The sequence below is a fragment of the Cupressus sempervirens genome, chromosome 11, assembly GCF_028749045.1.
Source record: "Cupressus sempervirens isolate cs-2001-9-10 chromosome 11, ASM2874904v1, whole genome shotgun sequence".
Lineage (NCBI taxonomy): Eukaryota > Viridiplantae > Streptophyta > Pinopsida > Cupressales > Cupressaceae > Cupressus > Cupressus sempervirens.
Window position 1 is genome coordinate 94,030,136 of NC_143128.1, and position 15,030 is coordinate 94,045,165.

Sequence of the window (15,030 nt, forward strand, 5' to 3'; positions counted from 1 at the left end):
CTTTTTGAATAGGAAGGTTATCAACCAAATGGGAAAATCTTTCCTTCCACGGACGTTCTTCTTCATGAACTAGTTTTTAGGGACCATATGCTCCTTAGATTGTCTTGCAATGTTTGAAATTCTATCTACCAATAGTTGATGCAAATTGTTGATATTAAATCATTTTACATGACTTGCTTTCTTGTATTGACTCTTTTGTGCTGTATCAATAAAGCATTTGCATTTGGTATCAAACAATGTTTTGAAGTAGAATGCCTAGTGTATAGGGGTTATCCTAGGTTCCATTGATATAATTATTGAAGTCTTCAAATTTGATGAGGTTTGTTTACTCCCGAAGGTACTATTTGGTTACATATAGTAAACAAGATACTAGAACATTACCATAAACAATAAGAAGGAAAAAAATACAATCAAACAATATGGCAAAAACATTTGTTTTTTTTTTTTCCAATGTGCAATGTTCACAACATGACAATGTTGGCTTCTAACAGGAAGTAATTACATATATAGTGCTAGACAAGTGGTCAAGGGTACCAACCATTGGCAGCTACCTAGAACTGCTGCAAATGAATATATTTATATTTTTGATATGTTTTTATGCCAATGAACCCAAAACAAACCGAACCTCATTTTATTAATTGCTGGTTTCAAATTTGCGAACATAACCATCAAACCTGAACCCAAACTAGTAATAGGATTGGTAACTTAGGCTTGTCTTCACCACAACTTATATGATTTCAAACTCCATTTTTTCAAATTATATTTCCCGATAGAATCTTTAACTTGACAAGCCTCGAATACACAGATTATCCTGTGTGGAATTGTTGTAGTACTGAATATTCGCCTTCTACAAAATGTCTACTTTGAGTTTCCCTTGACATGAAATTATGCCTGTGAACAAACCCAAAACAAACTAAACCTCCATTTATTAAGTTTTTGTTTCAAATTCGTGAACAGAACCATCAAACCTGAACCAAAACTACTAATACGATCGGTACCTTAGGCTTGTCTTCACCTTAACTTATATGGTTTCAAACTTTCTTGTGTAGCATTGTTTGAGTACTGAATATTTTCCTTCTACGAAATGTCTACTTTGAGTTTGCCTTGACATGAGATTATGTGTGTGAAGCTGTGAACAATCCCAAAACAAATCAAACCTTAATTTTGTTTCAATTTGTGAATATTACTTTCAAACCTGAACCCAAACTAGTAATAGAATTGGTAACTTAGGCTTTCCTTCACCACAACATATATGATTCCAAACTCCATTTTTACAAATTATATTTACTGAGATAATTTTGAACTTGACAAGCCTCAGGTACACATATTACCCTGTGTAGCATTGTTTGAGTACTGTATATTTGCCTTACACAAAATGTCTCCTTTGAATTTGCCTTGACATGATATTATGTCTGTTTACCTAGCTAAATCTGTTTTTAACACTAATTAACAGCTCTAGTATTTATGCTCATATAAGTTTATTATTATTTTCAATTCATCTGTAATTTGAGTTTATGGATTAGCATTACTTTAAAAAATTCTGCTGACTTTGATATCATTTACAGGGTTGAGAGTCCCGAGGCAACTTCAAATTTAAATTTTTGGTCTCAGTTATCAAGAATTCCATTTTCATTTGCACAGTTATGGGGCGTCCTGAGCTCAAAAATTACTGACAGTCAAGCAACTGTATTGCCTAAAGAAACTTCCTGGTTGAAAGAGACTCTATTAATGAGGCAAACAACTTTGAAGAATGATACTTTGGAAACACAAACTGATGATCTTACCTTCAGTACAGAGTATCAAGATGGATCCAAAGGATTTTCAAATTTTGGCGAGAATGAAAACGATGAATTTAAGCCCCAGCTACCATGCATAAATACCACGTCCGCTGATAGAATGAGTACTCCCAGCTCTACAGGGGTAAATGGTGTAGCTGACAATCATACTGTTAGAAAACAGATAAATGTTGTGCCTCACAATCAAGATGTGGTAAAAATGGATCAAACATTTAATTTCTGTAAGTCATCTCAGGCAACACACAATTTAAAGGCAGAAGATGTTCCTGATCTCGATTCAGCTCAAGGAACATGCTCTAATTATGAATCTAGTAATATAAATCATGATGGAAAACCGAATGCAAATAGTGCAGCCAACAATCAAACTAAGCAGCATCAACTATTGTCATCAACTACCAGAAATTCAACCTCTACTCAAGATTGTTTGAAAGATTCATTTTCAAATGGATGTACAGAAGGTAATGTGAAGGGGAATTCATTTTCTAAGTTTACTCAAAATCAAAGAGATATAAATGTAGATGAATCATCAGATTCCCAATACATTGACAAAGGTCTAGAGCATTGGAAGGAAGACACACCTGGTAAAAGTAACTGGGAATTGCCTTTGCTGGATAAGGACTCTAGTATTAACAGTCATGATACTGAATTTTTAGTTGGTCAAGCTGAAGGCTCTGTACAAGAAGAACAATCACTGGATAAGGAAGGATTAGTCTGCAGGAATGAAGAGTTGGACCTCTCTGTAGCAGAGGCATGGGCTCACATGCAAAGCGATTTACAGAAGAAATCAAAGGTAGATGATTGGAGACTACCAATAGGTGTTAAACTAAGTGAGAGAAATGGAAACTATCTAGTTGACAAATTCCAAGCTGCACAAGGAATGGAGATAGATGGTAACCAAAGTGAAATTGCCCAAGATGCAGGTCTGGCTCCTTGGAATGGTTTAGCTGCTGCAGGTTTGAGTGCTATGATGGATATTTACCATGCTGCTTCAGCAATGGTGTTGGCCAATGATACTGATGATTACAGGAAGCAGGGATCACTTTCTGATAGGGCAGCATCAATGCTGGTCCGTAAGTGTTGATGTTATGTACCATCTTCTATTTTGACCTTTAAGGTGCTGTAAACTGTTAGATCTATGTAATATGTTCATTCACTTTTAGGTTGTAAAAATTGCAGGTCAAATAGTTTTCAGAATGAAGCAGATTCTATTGTAATAGTACTTCTAATATAATTATAATAAATGTTATGTTCTTCGTATGCTCGTAAATGGTGTGTCCGCAAAATGGGCTCTGCATTTTTGTTTCATAATTGTAGGAGTAACAGCTGTAATTACTTTTTTCACCTAAGAATAAAATGAGTTGTTCTTTCCATCATGCAGAATTTTAATTATATTATTTAAAGTATTTACTGATTCTTTTTCATGTTGCATAGTTAGGTCAGATTTGACTTGTTAGTCACCATAGGTAGCATATAGGATAGATGGAGGAGAAAATATAATATGGTACACTATTTTAAGCATGTAAATACGTGTGGCAGTATGCTATGTAGAATCAAATAATATGGCTTGAAAATAATTGGAGAATGATCATTCAAGAGCATCAAAAAATCTAGTTTTATGAAGTCTGAGTCCCTTCTCTCAAATATCTTCCACAGTAAATTTGTCTTCTGTCTGAAATTTACCATTGTTTTGCCAGTACCTCACTAACCGGAAGGAAATTGATAATGTTTTCAAATTGAGAGCCTTAAAGCTAAACCCACCAAGTAGATCCCCTCATTACTTGTGACGTGTATTAAAAGGCAAAGTCAATTCAATCTTCTTTCTTGCCATTGTTGTGGCTTAAAAGAATAGGTACATCTACTAACACTTTTATGTGCTACAACATGTCATTCTGTACAATCTTATGCTCCATGGATGCCAAGAAATATTGCTAGAGGATTACATGTTAAGCTTGTGCAACTGCTTAAATTGAAAAGTCAATATTGTGAATTAAAATGTGAACTTATGGAACTTTAATTCACATTGACAATTCAGTGTGCACTAAGTGAAACTCTGGATCTCCAGGAAGTAGAAAGAGGTTTAAAGAGGAAATGGAGTCCAATTGTTGAGATGCAGTACAAAGAAGGCTTATACAAGGGCCGTTGTCAAGGTGGCCTTCCTGAAGGAAAGGTATAAACTGTCATTTATTTATAATGGATTATTTACAGTACCTGACATCAGTGTTTATAGAAGATTTATAATTTCTTCTTTGCTAGACTTTTGCTCAAATTCTAAAACACAATTGCTACTACGTATATTTTTATTATTTTAAATAAAAATGCCAAATTTTTGCAGTGAAAATTGATTCCAATTCTTCGCTAGATATTTGCTGAAAATTTACAATGCATTGCAATTGTGTATGTTTTTTATTCTTTTGAATTATAATGCCAAATTGTGCAACTGTTTTCTTAAAATTTAGATTTAAGGTGTAATCTAAAGATAAAATTATTGTCTTTTTGTTCACAGGGTCGTCTTACTTACAAAGATAGAAGCTTTTATGATGGAACTTGGAAGCATGGGAAGAGATGTGGCATTGGTGTATTCTACTACTCTAGTGGGGATGTGTTTCAAGGTTATTGGCGAGATGATCTGATACATGGGAAGGTTTTTCTCTCCCACCTACTCACTTGACATACAAAATCATGCAATTATATTTCAATCTCTTTCCTCATGTAAGAAAAACCATGTTGTTTGTATCAAACTCAAATCTCTGAGATCTGTCCATTGTAGCAAGGAATGGCAAAACAGATCAAGTTATAAATTAGTCCAATCAAGTATAACACGGTTCTTATCAGGATCCATGCAAACCTCCTTTGCATTGATAATATGCCCAAGATAAAGTAACTCTATCATACCCAACACATTTGGACTCCTTGGCATACAAGGAAGCCCTATCCAAAATATCCAACACTGCATCCAAATGAGTTATATGATCATCCTGCGTCTTGTAGTACGCAAGAATATCATCAAAGAAGACCAAAACAAATAGCCTCAATTGACCGTGGAAGACTTTGTTCATGGTAGACTGGAATGTCGCATGGGTATTAGTCAACCCAAGTTGCATGACTAAAAACTCAAAGTGTCCACAGTGACATCTAAATGGTGTCTTCTCCACCTCCTGCTCCCGAACTTTGATCTGGTGATTATCAAACCTCATATAAATCTTGGAGAAGTTACACACCCCATGTATCAATCAAAGAAAATGTACTTGGAGAAGTTACACACCTGCAATTTGTGCTTGAGGCAATGTCATCAATCTCTCAATCCACGTTTAACTTTATACATGTCAATGTTGTTTGTACAAACTAGTGTTACCATTCCCAGGCGACTGGTTATGTCTGAGATCATCAACGTCCCTTGAATTATCAAGTTTTTTTCATTTAATAAACTTGTGCACCTTGCTTTGGCATTTGTAATTACTGGGAAATGTTAATAAAGAAAATAAAGCTGGTGTTCGAATTTTAATTATTTACTTAGCATTTCAAATCATTGACATCTTTATTCTGAAAAAATTACAAAAAAATAATATATTGCGAAACCAAAAAATTTGCAAAACTTGAAAAAAAGAGGAAAAAACCAATTTTCAGCTTGCTCTTTACAGTGATATTAGAGTGGTTTTGTGCCAACCTACAGGGAACTAGGTTCATTTATGGCACAAAGATTTTACCAGTACATTATACTCACAAGGGTAGAAACTTGCCACTAGGTGAAGGTGAACAGGAGACACAGTTTGGCACTATGGGTGACAGAGATGTTGGTGGTTTAAGTAGTGGCATAGACAAAGAGGCTAGGGTTATGTTTAGAGATATTTCAGAGGGATAACATCAAGTGGCAGCTGGGCAACACTAGGTTGTTGTTCTACAATAGCTTACTGACACATTGCAGAGCATCTCTTTACCTAGAGATCACAACAAAGACAGCAGTACAAGAAATCTATCAGTCAGCTCTCATAGTTCTAGAGCTGATGACAAAAAGGATCATACAAGTACACATGACAAGCCTTTACATCCTAATTTCCTAATGCCTAAGTTGAATGTGGCTTCTGCTGAGACTGAGGCAATACAATTTGTTGATGATGTAGTACCTCATTTTGTGGAGTGGGATGCATTACCCCAAGTAGTTAAACGAAATCTGAGCATTGACCATTTTTAACTCGAAAGAGAGAGCACTCTAGAGGTAGGCCTAGACTTGGTATAAGACAGAGGCCTAGACTGAATGACTTGAAGCAAGCAACTAGTAAGATGACTTTGACTCACTTTAATGAAAGTGGGAAGGTTACAACTAGAGTTGAGGTTCACAAGCTCGAACATAGCTTTTGTTATGTCCTATGACTGAGGAGGACGCTATATGGTTCGTTATGTTGCATCTAGATGGTATAGCCTATAGTTGGTGGTACCATGGGTTAGTTTAATTACATCATGATCAGATTACATCGTACCAAGAGTTTGTGGATAGATTGGTAAAGAGATTTGACAAGGACCTCAAGTCCTATTCTGTTAGTTAGCACAGTTGAGGAAGACTAGAGGTCTTAAAGATATATCAGTGAATTTCAATGTTTATTGGTAATGGTATGACATTTTAGAGAGGTGGAGTTCGGTCTCTTGATCCACCTAAATTGCAGGAAGCCGTGAAGAAGGCAAAGAGTTTGGAAATGTCTACTTGGCGAAGCAAGTTATCTTCAAAACCATTTGCTTCTTATGACAACGAGGAAGCCCTGACAAAGGTTTGAAATTCTGATTCTAAAAGACTTATGGTAGCCCCTTTACATCAAGAAACACTTAATGATCTGATAAAAACGCTTTGTTTTTATTATAGGGGACCTTATGATGCAAAACATGATTGCCCTTTGAAGCTTTAGGGTAAAAATAGGATTATGGAGTGGTTATATGATGATGAACAAAGCTTTGTTTTTTCAAGACAGCTAGCTGCAAATGAACAAGAGATTCATTAAGGAGCTATTAATAGTGAAGAGGCTTTTGATGATTCTAACCTTTAAATGGTGTACCTTTCTAGCATGAGAAAGGAATGATCTTTCAGGTTAAGAGGTCTCTTGGTAGGGCAACAAGTGATTGCTTTACTAGACATGTGCCACTCATAATTTCATTGATTCTTGATTGGTATCTTGTGGGGACATTCAGACTGAGGAATTTGAGGGTATTAGAATTAAGCTGGCCGATGGTTACACTCTCTAGTGTAACAAGGTGAAGTAGAATTATGAGTTTAAGGCAGATTTTTTTGTAGTTGAATTCGAGGTAGTGATGTAGTTCTTGGGATGAGCTGGTTACAGACTATTGAGGATATTTATCTCAGACTTAGAAAGATGGAAATGAGTATTGTAATTGATAGTAAGACTCATATCCTTAAGGCTATTAGAGATAGTAACTTGAAGGTGATTTCATTTAGATGTATGGGATGTCTTGTTGATCATGATGCAGTTGAGTGGGCAATAGAGTGTAGGATGTTACCTAAGCTTGATGGGACAGATAAATCAGTTTATCATCTTGATATTCAATAACTCAAAACTAAACATTCTAAAGTGTTTAGCGAGTTATCGCTTGGAAGGTTACTTAACAGAGACATAGAGCACATCATTGAGGTAGAGGGCTATACTAAGCCTGTTATGATTACTCCTTATCGGCACCCTAACCTCCTGAAAGATGAGATAAAGAAGAATATTCAGTAGTTGCTTGCTATGGGTCACATTAGGCCAAGTCCCCATTTGCTACATCAATTGTTCTGGTGAAGAAAAATGATATTACACATGATGTGCATTGATTATCAGATGTTGAATAAGAGGACTATTAAGAACTAGTATCCTATCCCACGCATTGATGAGCTGATTGATGAGTTACATGGGGCATGCTACTTCTTCAAGATTGATTTGAGGTCCGGTTATCACCAAATCAGAGTTTGGGAGCAGGATATGGAGAAGACAAGGTGTAGATGTCATTGTAAACACTTCGAGTCATGCCTTTTGGTTTGCCTAATGCCCCTGTGACATCCCAATCTACCATGAACAAAGTTATCCACAATTATTTGAGGAGATTTGTTTTGGTCTTCTTTGATGATATTCATTTGTACAACAAGACATGGGATGATTCATGTAGCTCATGTGGATCCAGTGTTGGAGATACTAAATAGGGCTTCCTCGTGAGACATGGAGTCCAAATGTGCCTTGGGTATAACATTAACTACTTTATCTTGGGCATATCATCATTGTAGAGGAGGTTCACATGGATCTTGATAAGGTTTGGGCTATACTTGATTGGCCCCACTCCAAAGAATCAGACACATCTTAGAAAGTTTATTGGTCTATGTGCATTCTACCGCAGAATTGTGCAGGTTTCTCATGTCATACAACTTCTCATATTTATTTGACTTGTACGGGTGATTTTGAGTGGACCTCTTAGGCATAGGAGTGCTTTGAGAAGTTCAAGAAAATAATGATATCATGCCCAATGGGTCAACAAACTTTATTCTTATGATTTTGATATTTCATATATCAAGTATGCTCAAAATGTAGTTGTTGATGCTCTTTCATGGAGACCCCATTTATGTGCTATGACTAAGATATTTGCGGATTGGAGACACTTGATCATTGAGTATGTCAGGGATCAGTGGGCATTTGGTATTGTTGATGGTACTATATAGGACAATAGTTATACTCCTGCAAATGAAATGATCATTTACAAGGGGTGGATTTTATTGATCCCAAGATCGAGTGTTAGGTCGATTGTGTTGTAGGCCTTTCATGATTCCCCATTACCTTGACATTTTGGGTTCTTTAAGACATACAAACAGAAATGAGAGATTCACATGGAAGGGCTTGAAGTCAGATGTGCAACATGTTAGAAAGTGCTTTGTTTGTTTGGAAAACAAACAAGAGCATACCTATCCAATTGGCTTGTTACAACTTTCCATTCTTGAGAGGAAGTGGAAATGCTTATCTCTGGATTTCGTTGTAGGCTTGTCAAAAGCCCAAGGTAGAGGCTACATATTTGTAGTGGTGGATTATCAACCGAATATTAGCCCTTTTTTCTATCACCACTACATTTTCACTGACACAAGTAGTTAAGTTGTATTTGCGAGAGATTCTCAAGTTGCATAGTCTACCCCAGAGCATTATTAGTGATTGAGATAGTCGATTCATGAGTCACTTCTCATAGGAGTTCACGTTGTGCACAAGAAAGTTGACTTTGAGTACTAGTTATCACCCGCAGATTGATGGTCAAACTGAGATTGTTAATAAGTGGGTGGAAGGCTATCTATAGAATTATGTGTTAGCATAGTAGTGAGCCTGGGTGAAGTGGATGTATTTGTTCGCATTTTGTTATAATTCCACTCACCATATGTCTATTCAAATGTCTCTTTTTAGAGATTTGTATGGGTATGATCCTCCAAGTTCCATGGATTTGTTGTTTAGTGACAGTAGGTTGTTCAGTGCAAGAAATTTATTGTAGGATAATCAAGATGTAATAAGGACTCTAAAAGTCAACATTTAGAAGGTTCAAAATCAACAAAAGCAATGCAATGGAGGATTGGTCACTCTTTCCAAGTGGGTGATATGGCATATCTGATGTGGCATCCTTACAAAAAGTCATCTATCAAGAAGAGTGGAATTGGGAAGCTCAAGCCTCGCTATTGTGGTCATTTCTGTATTGTTAGGCGTGTAGATGAGTTAGCTTATGAGCTTGATTTGCCAAAGGACAACATAGTGCATGATGTATTCCATGTATACTGGCCCAAGAAGGTGCTAGGTAGACATGTCTCATCTTCTACTTTACGCCCATTAGATTATGAGGGGAAGTTAGAGTTGATTCCTGAGGCGATATGGGCTACTATAGAGAGGCATCTACATAGGCGAGTTGTTAGAGATTTTTCGGTGAAGTGGCAAGGCATACTAGATGAGGATGCCACTTGTGATTTGTAGGATATTCTTCAACACCTAGGATTGTAGTTGCTCAAGGACAAGCAATCTTGGGGAGGGAGGACTATGATGTCCCCAATTTAGCAAGTTTCAAGAGTATGGGTATGTTAGCTCATCATTGAGACCCTGAGCTAACACTTAGATTTGTGGGTCTTTGTTTGTTCAATTTACTATTAATAATAAGTCGGGAGAGTTGGTTTCTATTTTCAGTAGTGTACAGTGGTGACGCCGTGGGTCGGGCTATCTTAGTATTTTCATAGAGCTTTAACGATAAGAGCATAGCAAAAGTTATTAATTAAGATTGAAGATGGAAAAGGACAAAGAGAAAAGCTTGAAGCGGATCTAAAGAAGAAAACAAATGAGTGTTATGATTTGAGTATTTAGCTTGAACAAGTGAAATTAGAGCTTGAAGATTCAAGATCTAACTATACCAATATTGTCAAGGGTGAACTTGTGGAAACAAAGTTGCATCTTGAGAGACTTTATTCAAGCAATGATGAACTTGATGAGCAATTACAACAGCAAAACCTAAGGGCGACATGAGTGGAATTGGTTACTATGATGGTGAAAGTTCTAAGGTGGTGGATGAAAGACTAATGCAAGGTCTTATTCTGACATCTATTCAGATTGAAGAACCTAAGTAGCCATGTATGCAATGAGTATGGACACGTTGAGAAGAGTTGCAAAGGTAATATTGATACTAAACCTTTACTAGTTGTTTCAATTGTTGGCTTTATGGGCATAAGTCACATGAATATAAAGCTAAATCTCATCAAAGGACAAATGAGAGACCTGATGCCAGAAGACCTATTGGAAGTAACAATGTTATATCTAGTGGAGTCGCACATTACAAATGCAACAATTTTGGACATATTGTTGGAGACTGTAGAGTGCAAGTGAATCAAAATGGACTCTCTTCTACTCATGCTAAACAATTAGAAGGCCCTTCAGAGTTAAAACAAAGAGGAAAGACAAAAAAAATGTTTTATAAATGTGTTTTTATTAAAATTTGACTTGACTTTTTCCTTACCTGCATGATCGATTTTTCACGATTCTCAGAGTTGATTCATGTGCTTTATTGCATGAATTGCATGAATCGGTGATTCATGCGATTCATGCCATGAAATCGTTGAATTGATTGATCGGTTCCGAAAAATCGATAACCATGAACCGAATCGCCAAACTGACGATTTGGGCGATTCTTGTTACTATGATTTGGATTGAAAGGGCCAAAATTGGACTCTCAATGGTGGATTACATATGAGCAAAGATGGATTTTCATGTAAATGGCCAAGAATGCAAGCTAGGTACATAGGGATGCGATTACGTGTAAAGTGATTTACATGTAATTGTGACATGTTATTGGGTTCGAAGGATGGAACTGTGTGTAAGCGGGATTGAAGAATGAGATTACATATAAGTGTCAATGGAGGGTGATGCAGCGAGAATCCGAGGGTACCCCTATTGGCGGTAATTTGGATCCCTACAAATAACCACACAACAGAAACACAACAACAATGCAAGATCTGATACCAAATGCAACTCTTTATTCATAAAACAACTATTTACATGTAATGTGCCCGATTGTAAGGCCTTCAAGGTTAGGGCCAAATACAACAACAATTACAATAACAGTTCTGCAAGATCCAACTCACAATCTCAATCCCAGCTAATCTAGATCCATAATTGGATAAGGACACCAAGAAGAATCTACACTTCTACCCTTAGGTCCACGAAGAAATCCTCTAGTTCTCAAACCACAACCACTAGCCCTTCAAAGTTCACATCCTCTTCCTAAAGACTCCACAAGACCTACTTATACCCAACTAATCCACAAGTCGGCTCGGTTCATTATGAATTAAATTAAAACCCTTACATTAAATATATGTTGAGCGATAAGTTGGCTACAACACAAATTAAATACCCAAAGTCGGCTCATAGACAACTCGACACCAACAAGAACCAAGACTAGACTGAGCATCAAAAAACCCAAGCTGAGCATCAGTTGAAACAATAGCATTGCTGAGCATTGCAGTGAATGTCGAGCAACCAATACATGCCGAGCACTGTAGATAATGTCGAGCAACCAATACAAGCCGAGCACCATAGAAGGTGTCAAGCTCCAACAATGACCGAGCTCCTTGGCCACAACTAGACTCTTCACCGACCAAGCACCACTGTTTGCTGACCAAGTGCACAACTCCCAGCCAAAATACGTCCAACATGCAGAATTGCAAGCAAGCCTAGGATGCTTCTGCATCAAACACCCCAGGTTCGAAAAGACGTTCTCAGTAATTGGAAGATCTTCTGCAATTCAGCACATAAATTTCAAACTGGTTCTTCACATACATATCTTCCAAGTCTTGAACTTGTACACTCTTCCCCTTGTTCTTCTGCTTCTTCACACTGATTCGAGGTGTACTATAGGTCTGTTTCTATGTTGATCTCCAACCTTCTCAAAATCCCTTAACTCAACTCGGCTACCAATACTCAAGTTCCTCCTACGGAGCTCTTCATTCTGCTAAGGAATCAAGGAATGCTTCCTGCCACCTTTCACAATAGTAAACACATACTTGACATAATCATGCACAACCCTACAATCATACTGCCAAGGTCTACCAAGCAACAAATGACAACTATTCATGTCCACAATATCACACAACACTTGATCCTTATATTGCCCAATCTAGAAATCAACAAGGCATTGCTCCCTTACCTCCAAAGCATGCTCACCTTGCAACTAGCCAATCCTATAAGGATAAAGATGTCTCACTCTCTTCAAACCAAGTTTCTGAATCATCTCCTCAGCAACACGGTTATAGTACAACCACCATCCACAATGACCTTGCAGACTTTACCACCAAACTTACAACAAGTATTCAACAAATTAGTCCTCTGATAAGATTCCAATGTCCTTTGACAAAATAGTACTTGTCGAGCTAGCAATCTCTCTCCTTGCTCAGATTGACTGTCCTGGACTGCAACCTCATTCACAACAAAAGTTGTCCTACTACGAGGACATTCAAATGATCTATGCCCTTCTTCACCATATCTTAAACAATTACCTCTGAACTCACCTCCACTTGTCCTTCTCTTCTGATCAACAGGTTTTAGTTCACTTTCCACACATGGTTTAGCTTTTGCTGAGCTGTCATGCTTCTCCTTTCCTCTAGCATTACCTTGACCTTTCCTCTTCAACTTATCTTTTGCCTTTAGGGCATATTGATAAGCATCCTCAACCGAAGAAATATTCAGCATACCAACCTCATCTTGAATATTGAATCTCAAACCATTGATGTACCGAGCTGCCTTCTCCTTTGACAATTCTCTATGACCAGACCGAATAGTCAACTTGTAGAACTCCTTGATATAATCTTTCATAGACATATCTTTCTGTTTCAAATTCGGCAACCTCTTTAACAACTCGAGTTCATAATCAGCAGGAATGAACTTAGCCTTCAACTTAGTCACCACCAACCTCCATCTAGTGATTTTTATTTAACCTTCCTCTTCTTTGTCTCTTTGTAGTTCTTTCCAATAAAGAGCAAAATGTCCTTTCAACTTAGTTTGTGCCAACCTCACTCTAAGTGGATCCTTAATATCCTCAAGCTCAAAGTAGTCTTCCAATTGACCAAAGGTCTTTAGGAGTCAAAGTACTTGAGAAATTAGAAACCTCCATCTAATGCTTCAGCCTCAACTGAGATCTAGGTCTAGCAAACAGAGTGGCCCTAGTTCCAATAGGTCTCTCCACATGATCAGTTCTATCCTTAGCATTGGATCCAACAATTTCAAAGTCTTCAACAACTTCCTCATAACCATCTTCAGTATCCACATGCCTAGGTACACCACCTAAAGCACTCACAATTTCAGCAATCATGTCACTTTACATCAGTGCAATCTCAGATCTAAATTTTGCTCTAATCTTCTTTGAGATCCTTTCTTCCACAACATCACTAAGATCATCAATTGCCCTAGGATCCAATCTTTTTGGAGGCATCTTCCAAGATTTTCCTAAACCCAAAGCAATAGATCCACAAATCCAGAAGACCAATCAGCTCCACTAGATCAACCTTCTCTTCTAGTCTTCACCCAAGTCCTGGTGCAAACCGCCTCAGCTTCAACGATCTATCTACACACTTACGAAAATCTTCGCTCTGATACCATCTGATGCGGCAATAATTTGAGGGGACCCCTATTGAAGGTAATCTGGATCCTTGCAAATAACCACATAGTGGAAACACAACAACAATGCAATATCTGACACCAAATGCAACTCGTTATTCATAAAACAACTGTTTACATGAATGTGCCTGGCTATAAAGCCCTTTGGGTTAGGGCCAAATACAACAACAATTACAATAATAGTTCTACAAGATCCCACAAGATCCAACTCACAATCTCAATCCTAGCTAGTCCAAATTTACAACTAGATAGGAAAACCAAGAAGAATCTACATTTGTACCCTCAGGTCCACCAAGCAATCCTCTGGTTCTCAAGCCACAACCACTAGCCCTTCAAAGTTTGCATCCTCTTCTCCAAGATGGATCCCTCTCCCTAAAGACTCCACAAGACCTCCTACTTATACCCAACTAAGCTACAAGTTGGCCCAGTTCATTGCAAGTTAAATTAAAACCCTTACATTAAATATATGTTGAGCCACAAGTCGGCTACGACACAAATTAAATACCTAAAGTCGGCTCATAGACAACTCGACACCTACAGAAACCAAGACCAGATTGAGTGTTAGAAAACCCAAGCCGAGCGTTAGTGAAAACACTAACGTTGCCTAGCACTAAAGTGAATGTCAAGCAACCAATACAAGCCGAGCATTGCAGAGAATGTCGAGCTCCAATGGTGACAAAGCTCCTTGCCCACAACTAGACCCTTCAACGACCAAGCACCACTGTTTGGTGACCGAGTCCACAACTTCCAGCCAAAATACCTCCAACATGTAGGATTGCAAGCAAGCCTAAGATGCTCGTGCATCAGAGGGTGAGATTACATGTAATCGGATCTGGAGAATAAGATGCAATTTGCTATGGCATGTAATGATGGACGTGGAATGAAATGAGGCACTTGCATGAAAAGGTGGAAAGTGGAGTGAAGTGAAATGCACTTAAATTCTTGAGAAAGAACTTGCAACTTCTTCAAAAAGAAGAAAAACGAGAAAGCAAGCAAACAAACAACGAGAACAAGCTTAAAAAAAAACATGCCTCTAGTTTTAGATTCAAACATGTCAACAGGCAAGTTGCTTTCAAGTGCAAATTCGA

At 37.6% G+C, this 15,030-nt stretch overlaps 1 protein-coding gene across 4 annotated transcripts in view; it reads left to right on the forward strand.

Moving 5' to 3' along the window:
• Positions 1-15,030, forward strand: part of ARC3 (GTP binding protein) — a 306,484-nt gene that overhangs the window by 271,777 nt on the left and 19,677 nt on the right. For 3 of the 4 annotated variants that reach the window (XM_089810570.1, XM_089810571.1, XM_089810573.1), the window contains 3 exons: positions 1,566-2,862; positions 3,859-3,963; positions 4,300-4,437. In XM_089810570.1, the coding sequence (XP_089666696.1) occupies positions 1,566-2,862; positions 3,859-3,963; positions 4,300-4,437 (1,540 nt within the window). Of the gene's footprint in view, positions 1-1,565; positions 2,863-3,858; positions 3,964-4,299; positions 4,478-15,030 lie in introns of all 4 variants that reach the window. The other variant, XM_089810572.1, reaches the window with a different exon arrangement.